Genomic DNA, 14,880 nt, shown 5'->3' with positions numbered 1-14,880 from the left:
AGTTTTACATTGGGTATAATATTGCAAAAATATTTACTAGAGCAGTCTTTCCAAATTTTTGCCTCTAATTTCATAGGTCACTTTGTCATGAGCTCCAAAAGAAACAAATTTTGATATTTCCTCAAGTGGCATACAGGATTAAAAGAAAAAAAAAACTTTCTTGTCTAATGGACACCTTCGTCCTACAAGTAGAGTTTGAACATTGCCACACAAATCCATTCCTTTTAATCATGTCTCATCAGCACCTGAAATAAGTCTCTGTTCTTTCAAAAAAAAAACATCAAATAAACTTGCCCTTATCTCTAATAATAAGTTAAAAAATTATTTTAAAAATATAAATAGCTCTTCTTGGTTCATATTATTTATGTCAGTATTTGGAGAAATCAGATTTGACAAGTTTTATTTTATCATCCGACTCAAAGACAGTTTGAATTATCTCCCCTTTTTATGTCACTCTTCTAAATTAAAGACAGAAATATTTCATTGGCATTCAGTTAACGTTCCTTGAATTGACATATTGTCTGTATTAGTTAACGTTTTTGTTGACGACTCCCATGTTTGAATGATATGATTTCGAATAAAAATTTTTATAATTTTTTTTTTCAAGAGCGGAGAGGAGGGGGGGGGCATAAATTCTAAAAAATCAAATTTTTATTTTTAATTCAGTTTTTCTTTAATTAAAATTAAAATTTTAATGTAAAATTATTAATTTAAATATAGTAATTACTTTTCTTCATTTTTAATTTTAAATATTCTTTTTAGACTATTACTTTTTTTGCATCTTGAAAGGCATAAAGATGTAGTTGTATCACATATCTAGATATAACACACATGTATAACTCACTCCTTCATACTAAAAAGTGAAGAACCTCTCAAATGTATACCATGTCACGAATCTTATACAGTGAAACACTTTTTACTTGACTGCTATGATCTCACACAAATTCGTCAACACTACTACAAGGCCACAAACTAAAAAGAACTCTTCGAAAAAGAAAACCCTAAAACCATTCTAAATTTCCTAAAAAATAGCAAATCTTTACCATAAAATATAAATAACATCAAATAACAAACTATACCAAAACATTGCCCGAATATACTCAGCAAAAATCAACCTCGAAAGCGTCTACAAATTTAAATTTTATATACAGCATTAAATGACCCAAAGAAGGTCACTATGCTGGTTAAACAAATAAACAAACGAACAAATTTTTGCATCTCGATGCCTCCATTCTGTCCTAAGAGACAATGGATTCACCTGTAAAGTTAGCTGCGCATGTAATTGTGAGCAATCCCTAACCACACCTCTCCTGAATTGACACTGTTTGAGTCCAGTGAAAAGGGGAAGTCCAGGATGACTGAAAACAATGCTGAGATAAGCAGGGAACACATACAGCACCTTGAATTCCCAAATGGAAACTCATTTTAGTATTGACCAGGTTTAATATTGTTTAACTTTGGTGATCAAACAGGAACTGACGTGTCAACATAATTATGCATTTTTGCATCTGGAGGGTGCATATATTAGTTATCATAATAAACCAGGTAAATCATATAGCTTTAAAGCTTTTTAATTGGATTATATTTAATTTATTCTTTTAACTAACCATCATATGAGTAAATGTCTTTTTATATGTTTTTTTTTTGTTTTTGTTTTTAAATAATTGTAAAGTTTTATACAGACCAAAAATTGAACTATTTACAGACTATGCTTTTTGGGTGTTTCTTTTTCTTCAGGTGTTATAAATTTTAAATGATTTTTTTTTAATCTGAAAGGAAAAAAAAAAAAACAACTTAAATATTTTCAGTAAAATTCTGTCATTTAATTGATTCATAAATTGTCCATTTTTTTTTTTATGCAGATCACATGACGACGTATCAACCAGAATTGATCAGTCTTTATTCACGCCTTTCTTCAATCTTAGAAAATGATTTGGAATTGGCACAGCAGGCTCAAAGGGAGGTAAGTATCACACATAAGTCTTACTTCTTTTTCTTCTTTTATGGAAATCACTCCAGACAAGGCATGAAGCCACTTAATGTAAAGAGCTAAAAATGAAAAAAGAACTTCAAGGCTTGCCAGCTATAACTATTAGATAGAATAGATTTTGATCCAGAAAACAGCAATTCTTCACTCTTTGTCAGAAACATTGCTCCTGGAACGTGAGGACTAAAGAAGAAAATAAAGGAAGTGGGAGTGTTTCTTTATCCAATAGGTAGAATACTTTAAGTAGTTTAATTGTATGTTTTTTTTTTCAAATTAACTTTGAATAAGTTGGAGCTTAATGAGATAAAAATCGACACGAAAAAAAAAACGTTGAGAAAATTTAATCAAACATCACCATTTAAAAACATTTTTTTTTTTTTTTGCTTTAATTTTGTGTGAAAATTGTGCCATTGTTATATTTTGTCATTTTCATAATATTATTACAAACCTTATATATTTTGATATAATATAACCTCAAAGTCATGATAAAAAAATTGCTGTAATATTCATTCTTTCAACAATTAATGACTATGAATTTTAAAAACAAAATATTCAAGTGACCAAGGGAAATAACTCCATAGCTTAAAAGTTATTTCCCCTGAATGAATTGCAATTAAAAATTATAGAAATTAAAAAGCATAAAAGAATAAAAATGATAATACAGGGAATCTGGGATGAGATGAAAGGTCCTTATTCACTCCCAGCTAACACCAGGTAGCCCTATTAGTTGTTTCTAATGAATGATTAAAATTAAAAAAAATGAACAGTCTTAAATTAGAAATAGAAATCATATCAAATCCAGAGGCTGATATTTTTACCTTAGCTGCCCGGGAAAAGTTTTAAAATATCATGACAGAAGAGTAGTAGCTGCCATTTTTTAAATCTTTTTTTTCTCTTTTTTGTAGACTCACCAGCCTATTGAAGTGTCTAAAATGGCGGAGGGCGGGAGGGGAAGAGCTTTAGGTCCACTTGACATAATAGTTAGCGTGTCTACTAATGGGTTGGGAGACAAAGGTTCAATTCTTGATCAAGTCATATCAAAGACTTAAAAGATACTACTTGATTCTTCCTTGCTAAATAGAATGTGACGATCAAGGGTAAGTGGAGCGATCCAGAGAAAAGAAGTGACGTCCCCCCTCCCCCTGAATAAAAATTGAAAGCTTGGGTCACTATCAAAAACAGTCAATCAATTTGTTTTATGGCTTGATAAGGTTGAACAAAAAACAGAAAAAAAAAACAAGTAATCGTTTTTCTTTATTTATAATTCTATATGTATATATTTTTTAATATTATATATGTGTGTGTGTGATGAGAATAATGGAAATAGTATTCTGACGAAATAGAGGAAAAAAAAGGAGCAAACCGAGTTATCTGTTCATCAACGTTTCGTTTTTATTTCGAGACTTCCTCTTGTTTTTCTTAATCTCATTCATCCAGAGGAAGTCTCGAAATAAAGACAAAATGTTAACGAACACATAACTCGGTTTGTTCTTTTTTATTTCTCTATATATGTGTGTGTGAGTATGTGTGTGTGTGTGTGTGTGTGTATATATATATATATATATATATATATATATATATATATATATATATATAAAATATATTTTAGTCATCGACATACAGTCCTGTTTCGTTGTATCACAACTCATCAGTGCCGCTAGACTATTACCTATCCCAAGTCGAGGATCGAACCTAGAACCGTCGTGATGACAGTCGGCAGTTCTACCCCTTGACCACGGAAGCAGTGCCCGCAACTAATCTGTCCGATAGAGAGAGAGAGAGAGAGAGAGAGAGAGAGAGAGAGAGAGAGAGATAGAAATAGATAGATGCAAATATATATTTTATTATGTGTATATATTTGTTTTTTCTATCTCTCTCTATATATATGTATATATATATAGGTAGATAGATGTAGATATATTTTTTTTTTCTTATATGTTCATATATTTATTTTTATTATGTGTGTGTGTATATGTATATATGATGTCCGTCCATCGATTTCAATGAATACCATGAAACATCACTGATTATACTGTGACATTTTTGGGTGAAATTTTTAGGTGATTTTTAGGGGGGGTGAAATTTTTATGGCAAGAGTTGCACAATCTCCAACCACACCTCTCCTGGGTCAGCATTGTTAAATACCAGGACGACTGGGAACAATGTCGAGATAAGCAGAAAGCACATACAGCACCTGTTATTACCAAATGGTCACACATTTGGTACTGGCCAGACCCATTGTTGCTTAACTTCAGTGATCTGTGCACACACACACACACACACATATATATATATATATATATATATATATATATATATATATATATATATATATATATAAAGAAGTGAACCATCGTGTAAATTCAATCAACTAAAATAAGATGGAAAACGGGGGTAAGGAAAAAAAAAAAAATGGGGCAAGTTATATGTAACACATGTACAATTCAATAAAATAAATAAGTCGATTAAAAACAAGATCGTTAAAATACACCCGAAGCGCTTTTCGTTCAGACTAACATTTTCAAGGGTCATAAGTCTGGGTGTATTTTAACGATCTTGTTTTTAATCGACTTATTTATTTTATTGAATTGTACATGTGTTACATATAACTTGCCCCATTTTTTTTTTTTTCCTCGCCCAGTTTTCCATCTTATTTTAGTTGATTGAATTTACACGATGGTTCACTTCTTTATAATTATTCTAAAATTTTGCCAATCTAATAAAGATATATATATATATGTATATTAGTGTTGAGATGATTAATTGGAATCAGGAATCAGAAAAATCGGAGCATTTGGGGATATCGGAATTGGTATTGGAAAAATTTATGCTGATTTTCCAAACTGATTCTTTTAATTATCTGTTTAAAGAAAAATCTATAATTGCTGGTAATGATGATAAAATAGTAAATGTTTATCGTTTTTAAACAACCAGTAAAACTTGATCATCCCCTCTATGAGCGTGTTTTTACCTGTAGGAAAATATCAGCACATTTAGCATGTGTTTGTACAGTAATCCAGGGAAAAATAACAACTCTATAGCTAAATATTTAGAAATTTATAAAGAATCGGAATCGGGAATTTTGTATGGAATTGGTAATTGTCTCGGAATCAGGAAAAATACCGGAATCGTCCCATCACTAATATATATATATATATATATATATATATATATATATATATATATATATATATATATATATATATATATCTTTTTGTTTTATTTTATTTCAGTCGAAGTTCTCAGAAGTCAAGGGGCCCACTATCTGGGGCTAACACCTGTAACTCTATATGAGATACATAGATATTCGAATGTTCCATTAAAGTTCTTTATCTCTCAAGCACTGAGTTAGTAAAGAAATTGAGAACATAATTTTCCTCTCCACAATTAACCATTTTTATACGTTGTAGTATATCTTTCATGTTGATCTCTTGGTCTTACTGGATTCCAGGACAAGAATTTATCTAGTCTGGTGGAGTATCCAGCTTCGTGCTATTACTTGAGGTAATATCACTTGGAGAAGGTGCACCACTCCTCGGAAAAACTGTGGAGTAGCCGTAGTGAGATCTTATTTGGGCTGCGAATACTATGCGATTTTGAATATTTGGTCAGGGTTTACTTCCATGGAAAAAGTATCCTCATGCCAGATTGTTCTGGCAAACCCCTGTACAGAGAGACCTTAGACACTCGAGGACAGTGTCTAGTAGGCATTATTTTATTGTATGTTTATATATTTAATCATCATTATAATTTATTCATCATTACGTGTATACATTTTTTTATCAAATTGTTATTCTTGCCATTTCAGGCATTCTCATCTCCGGAATTGGTTGCAGCCAAAGAGCGGGTTGACATGCTGACTCATCTGCAAGTTGAAGTGGAAAAAACCTGGAAGGGAAATCGTTGGATTAGCGACATCATTGCATTTGCTAGAGACAAAACAAAACGCGATGCTGGAATCCCTGTCAAATCTCTTCTGTCCTATTCGTGTGGCTCGCAAAGTCTGGGCAGTACGGACTGTGCTTATAACCCCTTCCAAAACAATGCTTCCCTCCTCAATAACGCATCTTTACTCTGCGATTCCAATTTGATAAGTGTCGGTAAAGATAAGCGAAAACTCGCGAAATTCTACGATCCAATGGAGCACAACAAAGACAATAACCAGGAGAACATTCTTTTGCAAACGTCATCCGGAAAAACAGACATCGTCCGAGTTTATGCCATGTACGAGACCGGGCTAGCCAAGGGCATGAGTGTGCGTTTGTGTATCACTCATAACACGACGGCACGTGAAGTCGTAAACCTCGTAATATTAGAACTAAACAAAGAAGTCCAAGATAAAAACTTAGACGGGCCAATTTATTCGCAGAAACAATTTAACAGTTTTTGTTTGGTGGTTTGTGCCGGGGGCCGCGAAAAACTATTGCATGATGAAAGCCGGTTGATGAGCTTACAGGTCCCATGGCGAAAGGGACGTTTTTACGTACAAATGAAAGCGGATGTTTTACCGACAGCAATCGAGAACGCCCAGGCAACTGCAGTGTGAAAAAGAAAAAAGAAAAGCAGATGTGTAGATTTTTCAACATTGTACAAAATTATAATTTATTTAAAATAACTACAAAAACAATAATTGTCTGGGAAGCGGTTTTATGATAAAATAAGGCACAACAAATGCACGACAAATTGCTCCTGATGTCTTTGTTTGTTCACTTGTTTATTTGTTTGTTTATTCGCTTGCTTTTGCTAAAAATCTTGCTACTTGTTCAGATTGGCACTTATATCGGAATTTTAAATTAAAGAAAATGCAGAAATGTCTGTATGATGTATGTACCAGTCATGGGACAAAGACGAAAAATTAACAAAATCATTATTTTTTTTATTATTTATTCAAGAAAATCAAATTTTACTGTTTCGATGAGGGTGAAAAAAAAATGAAATCAACGAATCAGTCCACAAGGACAGACAACACTAATGCATGTGAAAACTGTCAAAACAATCACTGATTACCTCCCCTTATTACATTTTCTAGAGAAACATGGCTTCGTCCGTCACTTATTGGTAAAAAATGGTTAATTTGTTTTTTGTAAATAAAAAAAACTACTTCATCATTTTTTGCGATTTTGGGAATATAAAATCCTCATTCCGTGGCAAGTAGGTAGAAAATAAGTTTTTCTTCATTTTTGTTTCTTGCTATAAGTGTCAATCTGAATAAATACAAAAATCTTGGAAAAAAGAAAAAATAAGCAAGTTTTTTTTTTTTCAAACTTATTTTTTTTAAATATACGAGACAAACATAAAAAAGTAAAAAAATTTTCTTAAGTTAAATAAAAAAAGTATTTGTTTACGTTTTTAAATTGTAAGAATTTTATTTTTTTTGCATATTTTTATAGTTTTTTTTAATGATAATGAAAAGTAAATGTATCAACAAATTATTTAATTCCCTCAAATCTCGGTTCGTCAATCTGAAAACAAAAAATTTAGAAAGATTTTGAAAAAAAAAATTTTTTAGAAAGATTTTTGTCAAAACAAAAAAAATTTTCAGAAAGATTTTTGTCAAAAAAAAAAAATTTTTAGAAAGATTTTTGACAAAAAAAACAAAATTTTTTTAGAAAGATTTTTGACAAAAAAACAAAAATTTTTTAGAAAGATTTTTGACAAAAAACAAAATTTTTTTAGAAAGATTTTTGGCAAAAAAAACAAAATTTTTTTAGAAAGATTTTTGGCAAAAAAAAAAATATTTTTAGAAAGATTTGTGGGAAAAAAAATTTTTTTAGAAAAATTTTTGGCAAAAAAAAATGTTTTTAGAAAGATTTTTGGCAAAAAGTTTTTTTTTAATAACCAGCATGCTAGTATGTCTAAAATAAAATCAGTTCTTGTTGTTCTTGACATAAGAATCCCAGGTTGCTCGAATGACATGCTTAAATATCTCACAGATAAAGAGAATCAGCAGAAGTAGTTGTCGTACAGTTGTCGTGCCTTAATTTGTCGTACGTAATTAGTAAAACCTGTCTAGGAAGAAAATAGAAATTAAAAAAAGTCCGCATAAATCAGTATGGTATGGCTTCTGGGGAGGCGATAGGAACTTGATTCTGTTGTCAGCATTGGTTTCCCTGACTCTTTCTAGAATCATGAAGGTTGCCAACATCTATAAATAAAAGTGGTGCTAGAGAATCGACTGGTCGTCAGTCCGTGTTGTCATCCATTTGAGCACCACCATCTCCCAGGAATTTAAACAATCACAAATAATTACAGAATTAGGATGATAAAGATAAAAAATAAAAATATATAAAAGTAAACGTATTTTGCTTACAAAAATTGTTCAAATAATTATTGGATAAAGTTATGGTAAAACTTCTAAAAAATATTTTTAATTTTAGATTTATTCAAGTGAATGTTGGTATTTCTTTCATAGACCCTCATCAGAGTTGCCCAGTCATAAAATATGCTTAAATATATATATTTGCGCATGCATAGATATAACACATTTAGTCGACTTAGGCTTGCCAAGTTCCATTTTTTTTTTTTTTCAATTTTGACTCGTTAGCAGCTATTTTCACCGGCTAAAGATGCATGAAAGCACAGTCCATAAAAAGTGCATTCATTTGACCCGCCTCATGCCTCTCTGCGATCTTGCATCATGGAGGAGATACCATTTGATAAAATGGAGACAGACACACACATAAACGTAGTTTAATATATTAGATTAGCAAGAGGGGGGCGCTTTGCCCGGTAGTAAAATACGTTTAAATATGATATTTTAATTTGTCTACATTTTGTATATCTATATATATATAAAAGTGAACGTGTCTGTGTGTCTGTCTGTGTGCCTGTATACATTTTCCACCGCAATAACTCTGTCAATTTTCAGTCTGCAGACGCGAAATTTGATATACAGGGTACTGAGATTTGGGAAAATGTTTGTAATCCGTTTTCGGACAAAAATTTCGCTGTTAAGGGGTCAAAGTTCAACGATTTGACCTTTGAGAGCTCTACCAAACTCCTCCGACAATTTTGGATCTAAACACTTGAAATTTTAGATATAAGTTCCTTGGACATGGATCTAACTTAATAACTTGATTTGAGCCCAAAACAATAAATGTTAAGGGGTCATAATCGGGGTCAAAGTTAAGAAAAAATTGACCTCTGCGGTCTCTACCAAATTACTCAGACAATTTCTGGTTTAAACATTTGAAATTTTACATAAAGGGTATTCAGAGATAGGGCAGATCTTTTAATTGGTTTGGGTCGAAAATTTTTAGTTACTAATATATAAATGTATGTATGTCTGCCTAAAATTTTCGACAGAAGCGACGGATTTTACCAAGATTAGTATCGTCTTGAATTTCAACCTTTCAGACGACAATTATCGAAAAATTAGCTAAAAACATTAATATCTTCACCTTAAACTGGGCATTTTTCTACAGGGGGGGGGGTCGCTTTTTTCGCCGATATTTTTGAAAGTCATCCTCTACTTTCGATTGTCTAGCCTTAATTTAAACATGTCACTTTTATATATATACTTTTTTTTCTTTTGCTCAACATACACCTCCAAACACCCGGGCAATGCCGGGCTGAAATGCTAGTATTATTATAGAGTCGTGATTTCAAAAGTAAAACAAAAGTATTTGGGTGCCATTAACTAGAATCAAAACCGAAAGCAAAACTGTAGCATTCAAAGCTGGTGACGTTACCACTGTACCAACGCGTGTGTGCAGTCAACACCAACCCTATTCAGGGTTTAACCAGTTTCCTCCAAAGGAGGAAGTTTCATGGGAGTATGAAATTCACAAGCGGTCCCCAGTCGCATGTATATTCCTGTTAGGAGAGATGACGACGTTAGGTTTTTGCAACTTTTTGCAGGGAGGTGTCGACGTCCTCCTACTACATTGGTCACCCATTTTAGTAATGACAAGGCTCAACGTTGCTTAACTTCCGTGATCTGACGAGAACCAGTGTGTCAACGTGATTATGCCGTATACTGTACCAACGTGACACGCATATGAACTGATTAAAAATTAATTAAGATAAATGTACAAAATGCATAACGATGTTTTCAATTTTGACTTCTCAAGAACTATTTTAACCGGCTCAAGACCAATAAAAGAACGGTCCTTTTGTGCATCCAGATCTGTCCATATTTCCTCGTTAGAAATGTGATCTTTCCAAACGACCCCTAAGATTTGTCTCACAAACCAAATTTCTGCACTATTAATGCGTTTCTGCATTTTGGGGCAGATAGTCCAGCTTTCACAACCATATCACAAGACAGACTGAACATACGCCTTAAGAATGCGTTGTCTAGTCTCGAGCATGAGTTTAGTTTGATTAATGCTTGTTTACTCTGAGCTGTATACGAGCTTATATGACATCACGATTGTCCTGTAGATGTAATCCATGATCCAAGGTAACTGAATTTCCTTTCAGAAAACGTACAAAAATGACATGAAAGCACAATGTTTTTTTTTTTTACTTGATAGTCACCACCTATCCAGGCCCAAAAGCCACTCAAGGATAAGGGTTAATGAATGTGAGTTTGTAGTGTAGTAATCGTTAATGGTGTAAATTGGGTAGAATTTGATTATTTATGGGGGCAGCTCAACAAGAGCCCCTTAAATACCAGAAAGCTTTCTGGTCTAATAGTTTCTTTCCTCAAACAGTTAGACTTTGGAATTCCCTTCCTGCTACCTGCTTCCCTCACTGTACTGATATGCAGAAGTATAAACGTAACATAAACCAACATCTTGTTAATCATTCCTAGACATGATCCCAAATATTAGGTTGGTGCAAAAATAATGTCGTTTATATATATATATATATATATATATATATATATAGTTGAACGTCAAAAAACGACATTCACCAACCTAATAGTAGCTCCTTACGTTCAAGTGGCGATATGTCTTGTTTGGAATGAATATGAGTAAACATAAACTGGAGTTCAATCAAGCACTTGCCATGAAAATAACGATAGAGCAGAGACAGGCTCACAACGTCTCTTCTGTGAGAAAAAGGATGCAAGGAAAAGAAAAGGGCATTATATTACTACTATGTTTTGAACTCTATCAAGACTGGATAGGGTGAGCTGAGCAGCTCCTGACCAGATGTACAACAGTACTCTATTTTAGGGAGTACCTGGCTCTTATACAGATAGGGTTTGACGATGTCTAACAATTCAGTATATATATATATATATATATATATATATAATTTTTTTTTTCTGGAGTAATATATTTTCTTATAATATATATTAATCCTTATTTAAGAAGCTCAATGTAATTACAGAGCAATATACACATATATATATGTATGCATATATATATGTGTGTATATATATAGAGAATAAAAGACAAAAAGTTATATTCCAAAATTCATGATGTTGACTATCTTATAATTTATTCCTTTAATTCAGTTGACTTATACAATTCTTGACAGTATCTGCTTCGTATATATGGTTAAGTGGCAGTTTCAGTCATTTAGAACTGCTTTAAAGCTTCACCGCTCACTCATTTTTCGACCAAATTTAAAACAATTATAACAGTTTGTAGATCACCTTCTCAGCTATATTGTGGAAAAAAAATTTTCCATTTTCGTTCAGTAAAACAAAAGTTGAATTTTTTGGTGTTCAAAATTGTAAAAATATGTAAGGAGGTGAGCGACACTTTTTATGACTGGTTTCCATAGCAACCATGTCGCTTCAATTTCACTGCTGTCTCGAAAAGAGAAGTAACAAGTGAAACAGAGAGAATGAAAGCATGAAAGGAAGATAATTGGGCGGATTTTATTGAAAGCAGACGAGTGCCATACATTGTTATTACATATGTGTTTATGGGGGCAAAAAAATAAGACTGAAATTAAACAAAGAACAAGTGAATTTATTAGAAGCCTGGAAAAATCATGGATTACAATAGAAAAATGCGAGCATGAAAAGTAATATGATTAAGCTTAAACCTGGAAAAGTAAAGGACAAGATATTCTAGTAAAAAATATGATAAATTTATAACTTAAAATATCGCAGCATTAGAAAACATTTTTTAATTCAATTTATAATGTTGCAATATTTTAAGTTATAAATTTATTATATTTTTTGCTAGAATATCTTGTCCGCTTTGGTTCCAGTTTTAACAACTAGTCCTTTACTTTTCCATGTTTAAGCTTAACCATATTACTTTTCATGCTTGCATTTTGTATCGTAATATATATATATATATATATATATATATATATACTTGAGTTCCTTCAGCTATAATCAAAACTGAAACCAAAACTTATGAAGAATTCTTGGTAAAATTATTTATTACAAGAAATGGAATGTCATAACAATTAAACAGCAGTCACTCAGAAGAAAAAAGATGTAAGCGTGACACACAAAATAGCACACGCTATCGTATTAATATATAGATTCCCTAAAATTCTTAAATTGCATTTTGCGTGTGTGTGTGTGTGTCTGAAAAACAATTTAAAAACGTATACTAAACCAATCATATTAACAAATTGATTTATATTGCCTCCCTCTTTCTCACAGAAGAGATGTTGCGAGTCAATCTCTGCTCTATCGATACTTTTATGATAGGTGTTCGACTGAGCTCCAATCTATGATCGCTCCCTGTAAAACGTTCACAACAAATACTATTTTAATAATCGATCCCTACCCAAGTTCTACTATGACTGACCTTATTTTACCTTTTTTTATTTATTTTTTTTTTTTTTACACAGTGATCACCACTTATCAAGGCCCGGAAGCCACTCAGGGATAAAGGTTATTGCAAGTACATTACGTTAGTGTGGAGATTTGATGAAGTGTTTAATTAAGGGGGCGGTTCATTAGGAATTGGTTAACATTGGACTTGAAGACATCCAAGTTGTAGTCCGGAGGGAAGCAGGCAGACGGAACAGAGTTCCACAGGCGTGCAGTTCTAAGAAAGAAGCTTTGTTCATGGAATCCGCGTTTTGATTTAGGCACAGATAGAGTGGGGGAAATTTTTCACAGTGGATTCACCTAACACTTAACCCTTATCCTTGAGTGACCTCTGGGCCTTTATTAGTGGTGACTCTTTTAGTAAAAAAAAAAAAAAAAATCGGGGGGTGGGGGATGGTGGTGTTTTAAGATTACAACAGCCTAAACCTGGTGATACGAACGCTAGTTCAACTATAAATAATGTAAATAAAAATTCCACCTCTAAAAAAAAAAAAATTTTTTTTTTTCAATTTTAAATTTGGACCAAAGATATAAATAAAACACAGTGAAAAAAGACACGGCTAAAATTTGATTTATTCATTCCTCGAAGTTTTCGAATCATATTCCTTCCATCAACTGTGAATATAAAAAAAAACTTCATTCATAACAATTCACCTTGACCATAATAATAAATTCAATAATAATAATAATAAATTCAATAATAATAAAAAATAATTGACAGTATTTTGATGACATTGCTGTAAATTATATTTTTTTATAAAAAACTTTAAAAAAAAAAAAAAAACTGAAATTAACTTTCACGTTTTATAAATGTTTCTAGAACAATCCTGAAAAGAGTATGGATTATTTTGTTGAAGGCTAATATGTAGCGCATGTTAAACGGTGAATACAGATATAAGAACTATGTTTCTATCAGCCTACAATAGAACACTTTATACAATCTACGCAATGCTTCAAGAAAACTACAACGCTCTCTTGAAAGAATGCATTCTGAGACTAAATCTCGCATAGACTTTGCATAAAATGTCCACGTTTGTACAAATGTATAATCTTTTTTTTTTCTTTTTTTCAATCTGAGGATTTTAAAGATATCAATGTCCCATTTTGGGGCGGAGTTTTTAGAGGAAAAGCATTTTTTTTTTTAAATGACCGCCAAATAAAATTGCATGAGAAAATTATTTTGAAAACTCTTGACTTTATTTACTTGCATACTTAATTGCATGATTGGCTGTGATATGTCAGTGCTATATATTTTGAGATTGTGTAAAAAAAAAAAAAAAACAAAAAAACTGTTGTTGTTTTTGAAATAAAACGAAAAAAATCAATGTCTGAAAATAGAAATGTTTGCATTTTATACAAAAACCTTTTTTTTTTTCGTTTTCCTCCTCTGTGCTTAACATCAAATTGAATTTCCATGAACAGAGTTTATTTCCAAGAATCTCCCATCTGTGGAACACAATACCATGGGACTGCCTCCTTGCAGACTGTACAACGGTTATCTTTAAATTAAATGGCTACAAATGCTTTCCATGAATTGTTCTAATAAGTATTCAAATTTTTTACTCGCCATTCATCATTTTCAATCCTCTCCTAATATTCTTCAGCATTCAAATGACAATCCACCTATCTCCTTAAATCCTATTCTCAGCTGGATTTTGGCATTGATAACTGTTTTTTTTTTTTTTTTTTTTTGTTTTTTTTACACAGTGATCACCACTTATCAAGGCCCGGAAGCCACTCAGGGATAAGGGTTATTGCAACAAGTACATTACGTTAGTGTGGAGATTTGATGAAGTGTTTAATTAAGGGGGCGGTTCATTAGGAATTTGTTAACATTGGACTTGAAGACATCCAAGTTGTAGTCAGGTGGGAAGCAGGCAGACGGAACAGAGTTCCACAGGCGTGCAGTTCTAAGAAAGAAGCTTTGTTCATGGAATCCGCATTTTGATTTAGGCACAGATATAGAGTGGGGGAAATTTTTCACAGTGGATTCAGCTAGACTGGTGTTTTTCGTGAAAGATTGGCGAGGGGGGCCCAGAGATTGGAGTTCAGATGAGCACCTGCCATGGAAATAACGATAAAACAAGGATAGCCTTGCAACGTCTCTTCTGTGGGAGAGAGGTTGCAGGGTAGAGAAAAGGGCATCCCCCACTAAGCCACAAAGTCTATTTTGTACTCTGTCAAGGCAGGATAGGCT

General features: G+C 32.4%; 1 protein-coding gene across 3 annotated transcripts in view; it reads left to right on the top strand.

Annotated features, from left to right (window-relative positions):
- The window catches only part of LOC145279984 (ankyrin repeat and fibronectin type-III domain-containing protein 1-like), a 529,276-nt gene extending 522,015 nt beyond the window's left edge, over positions 1-7,261 (top strand). For all 3 annotated transcript variants that reach the window (XM_080131579.1, XM_080131580.1, XM_080131581.1), the window contains 2 exons: positions 1,863-1,963; positions 5,796-7,261. In XM_080131579.1, the coding sequence (XP_079987705.1) occupies positions 1,863-1,963; positions 5,796-6,533 (839 nt within the window). In that variant the 3' untranslated portion in view covers positions 6,534-7,261. The remainder of the gene's footprint in view (positions 1-1,862; positions 1,964-5,795) is intronic.
- Positions 7,262-14,880: the final 7,619 nt, after the last annotated feature.

This window comes from Euprymna scolopes, chromosome 7, assembly GCF_053919585.1.
Source record: "Euprymna scolopes isolate OS-2025 chromosome 7, ASM5391958v1, whole genome shotgun sequence".
Lineage (NCBI taxonomy): Eukaryota > Metazoa > Mollusca > Cephalopoda > Sepiida > Sepiolidae > Euprymna > Euprymna scolopes.
Note: the sequence above shows the minus strand (reverse complement) of the source record. Positions and strands in the feature narration are given on the sequence as shown.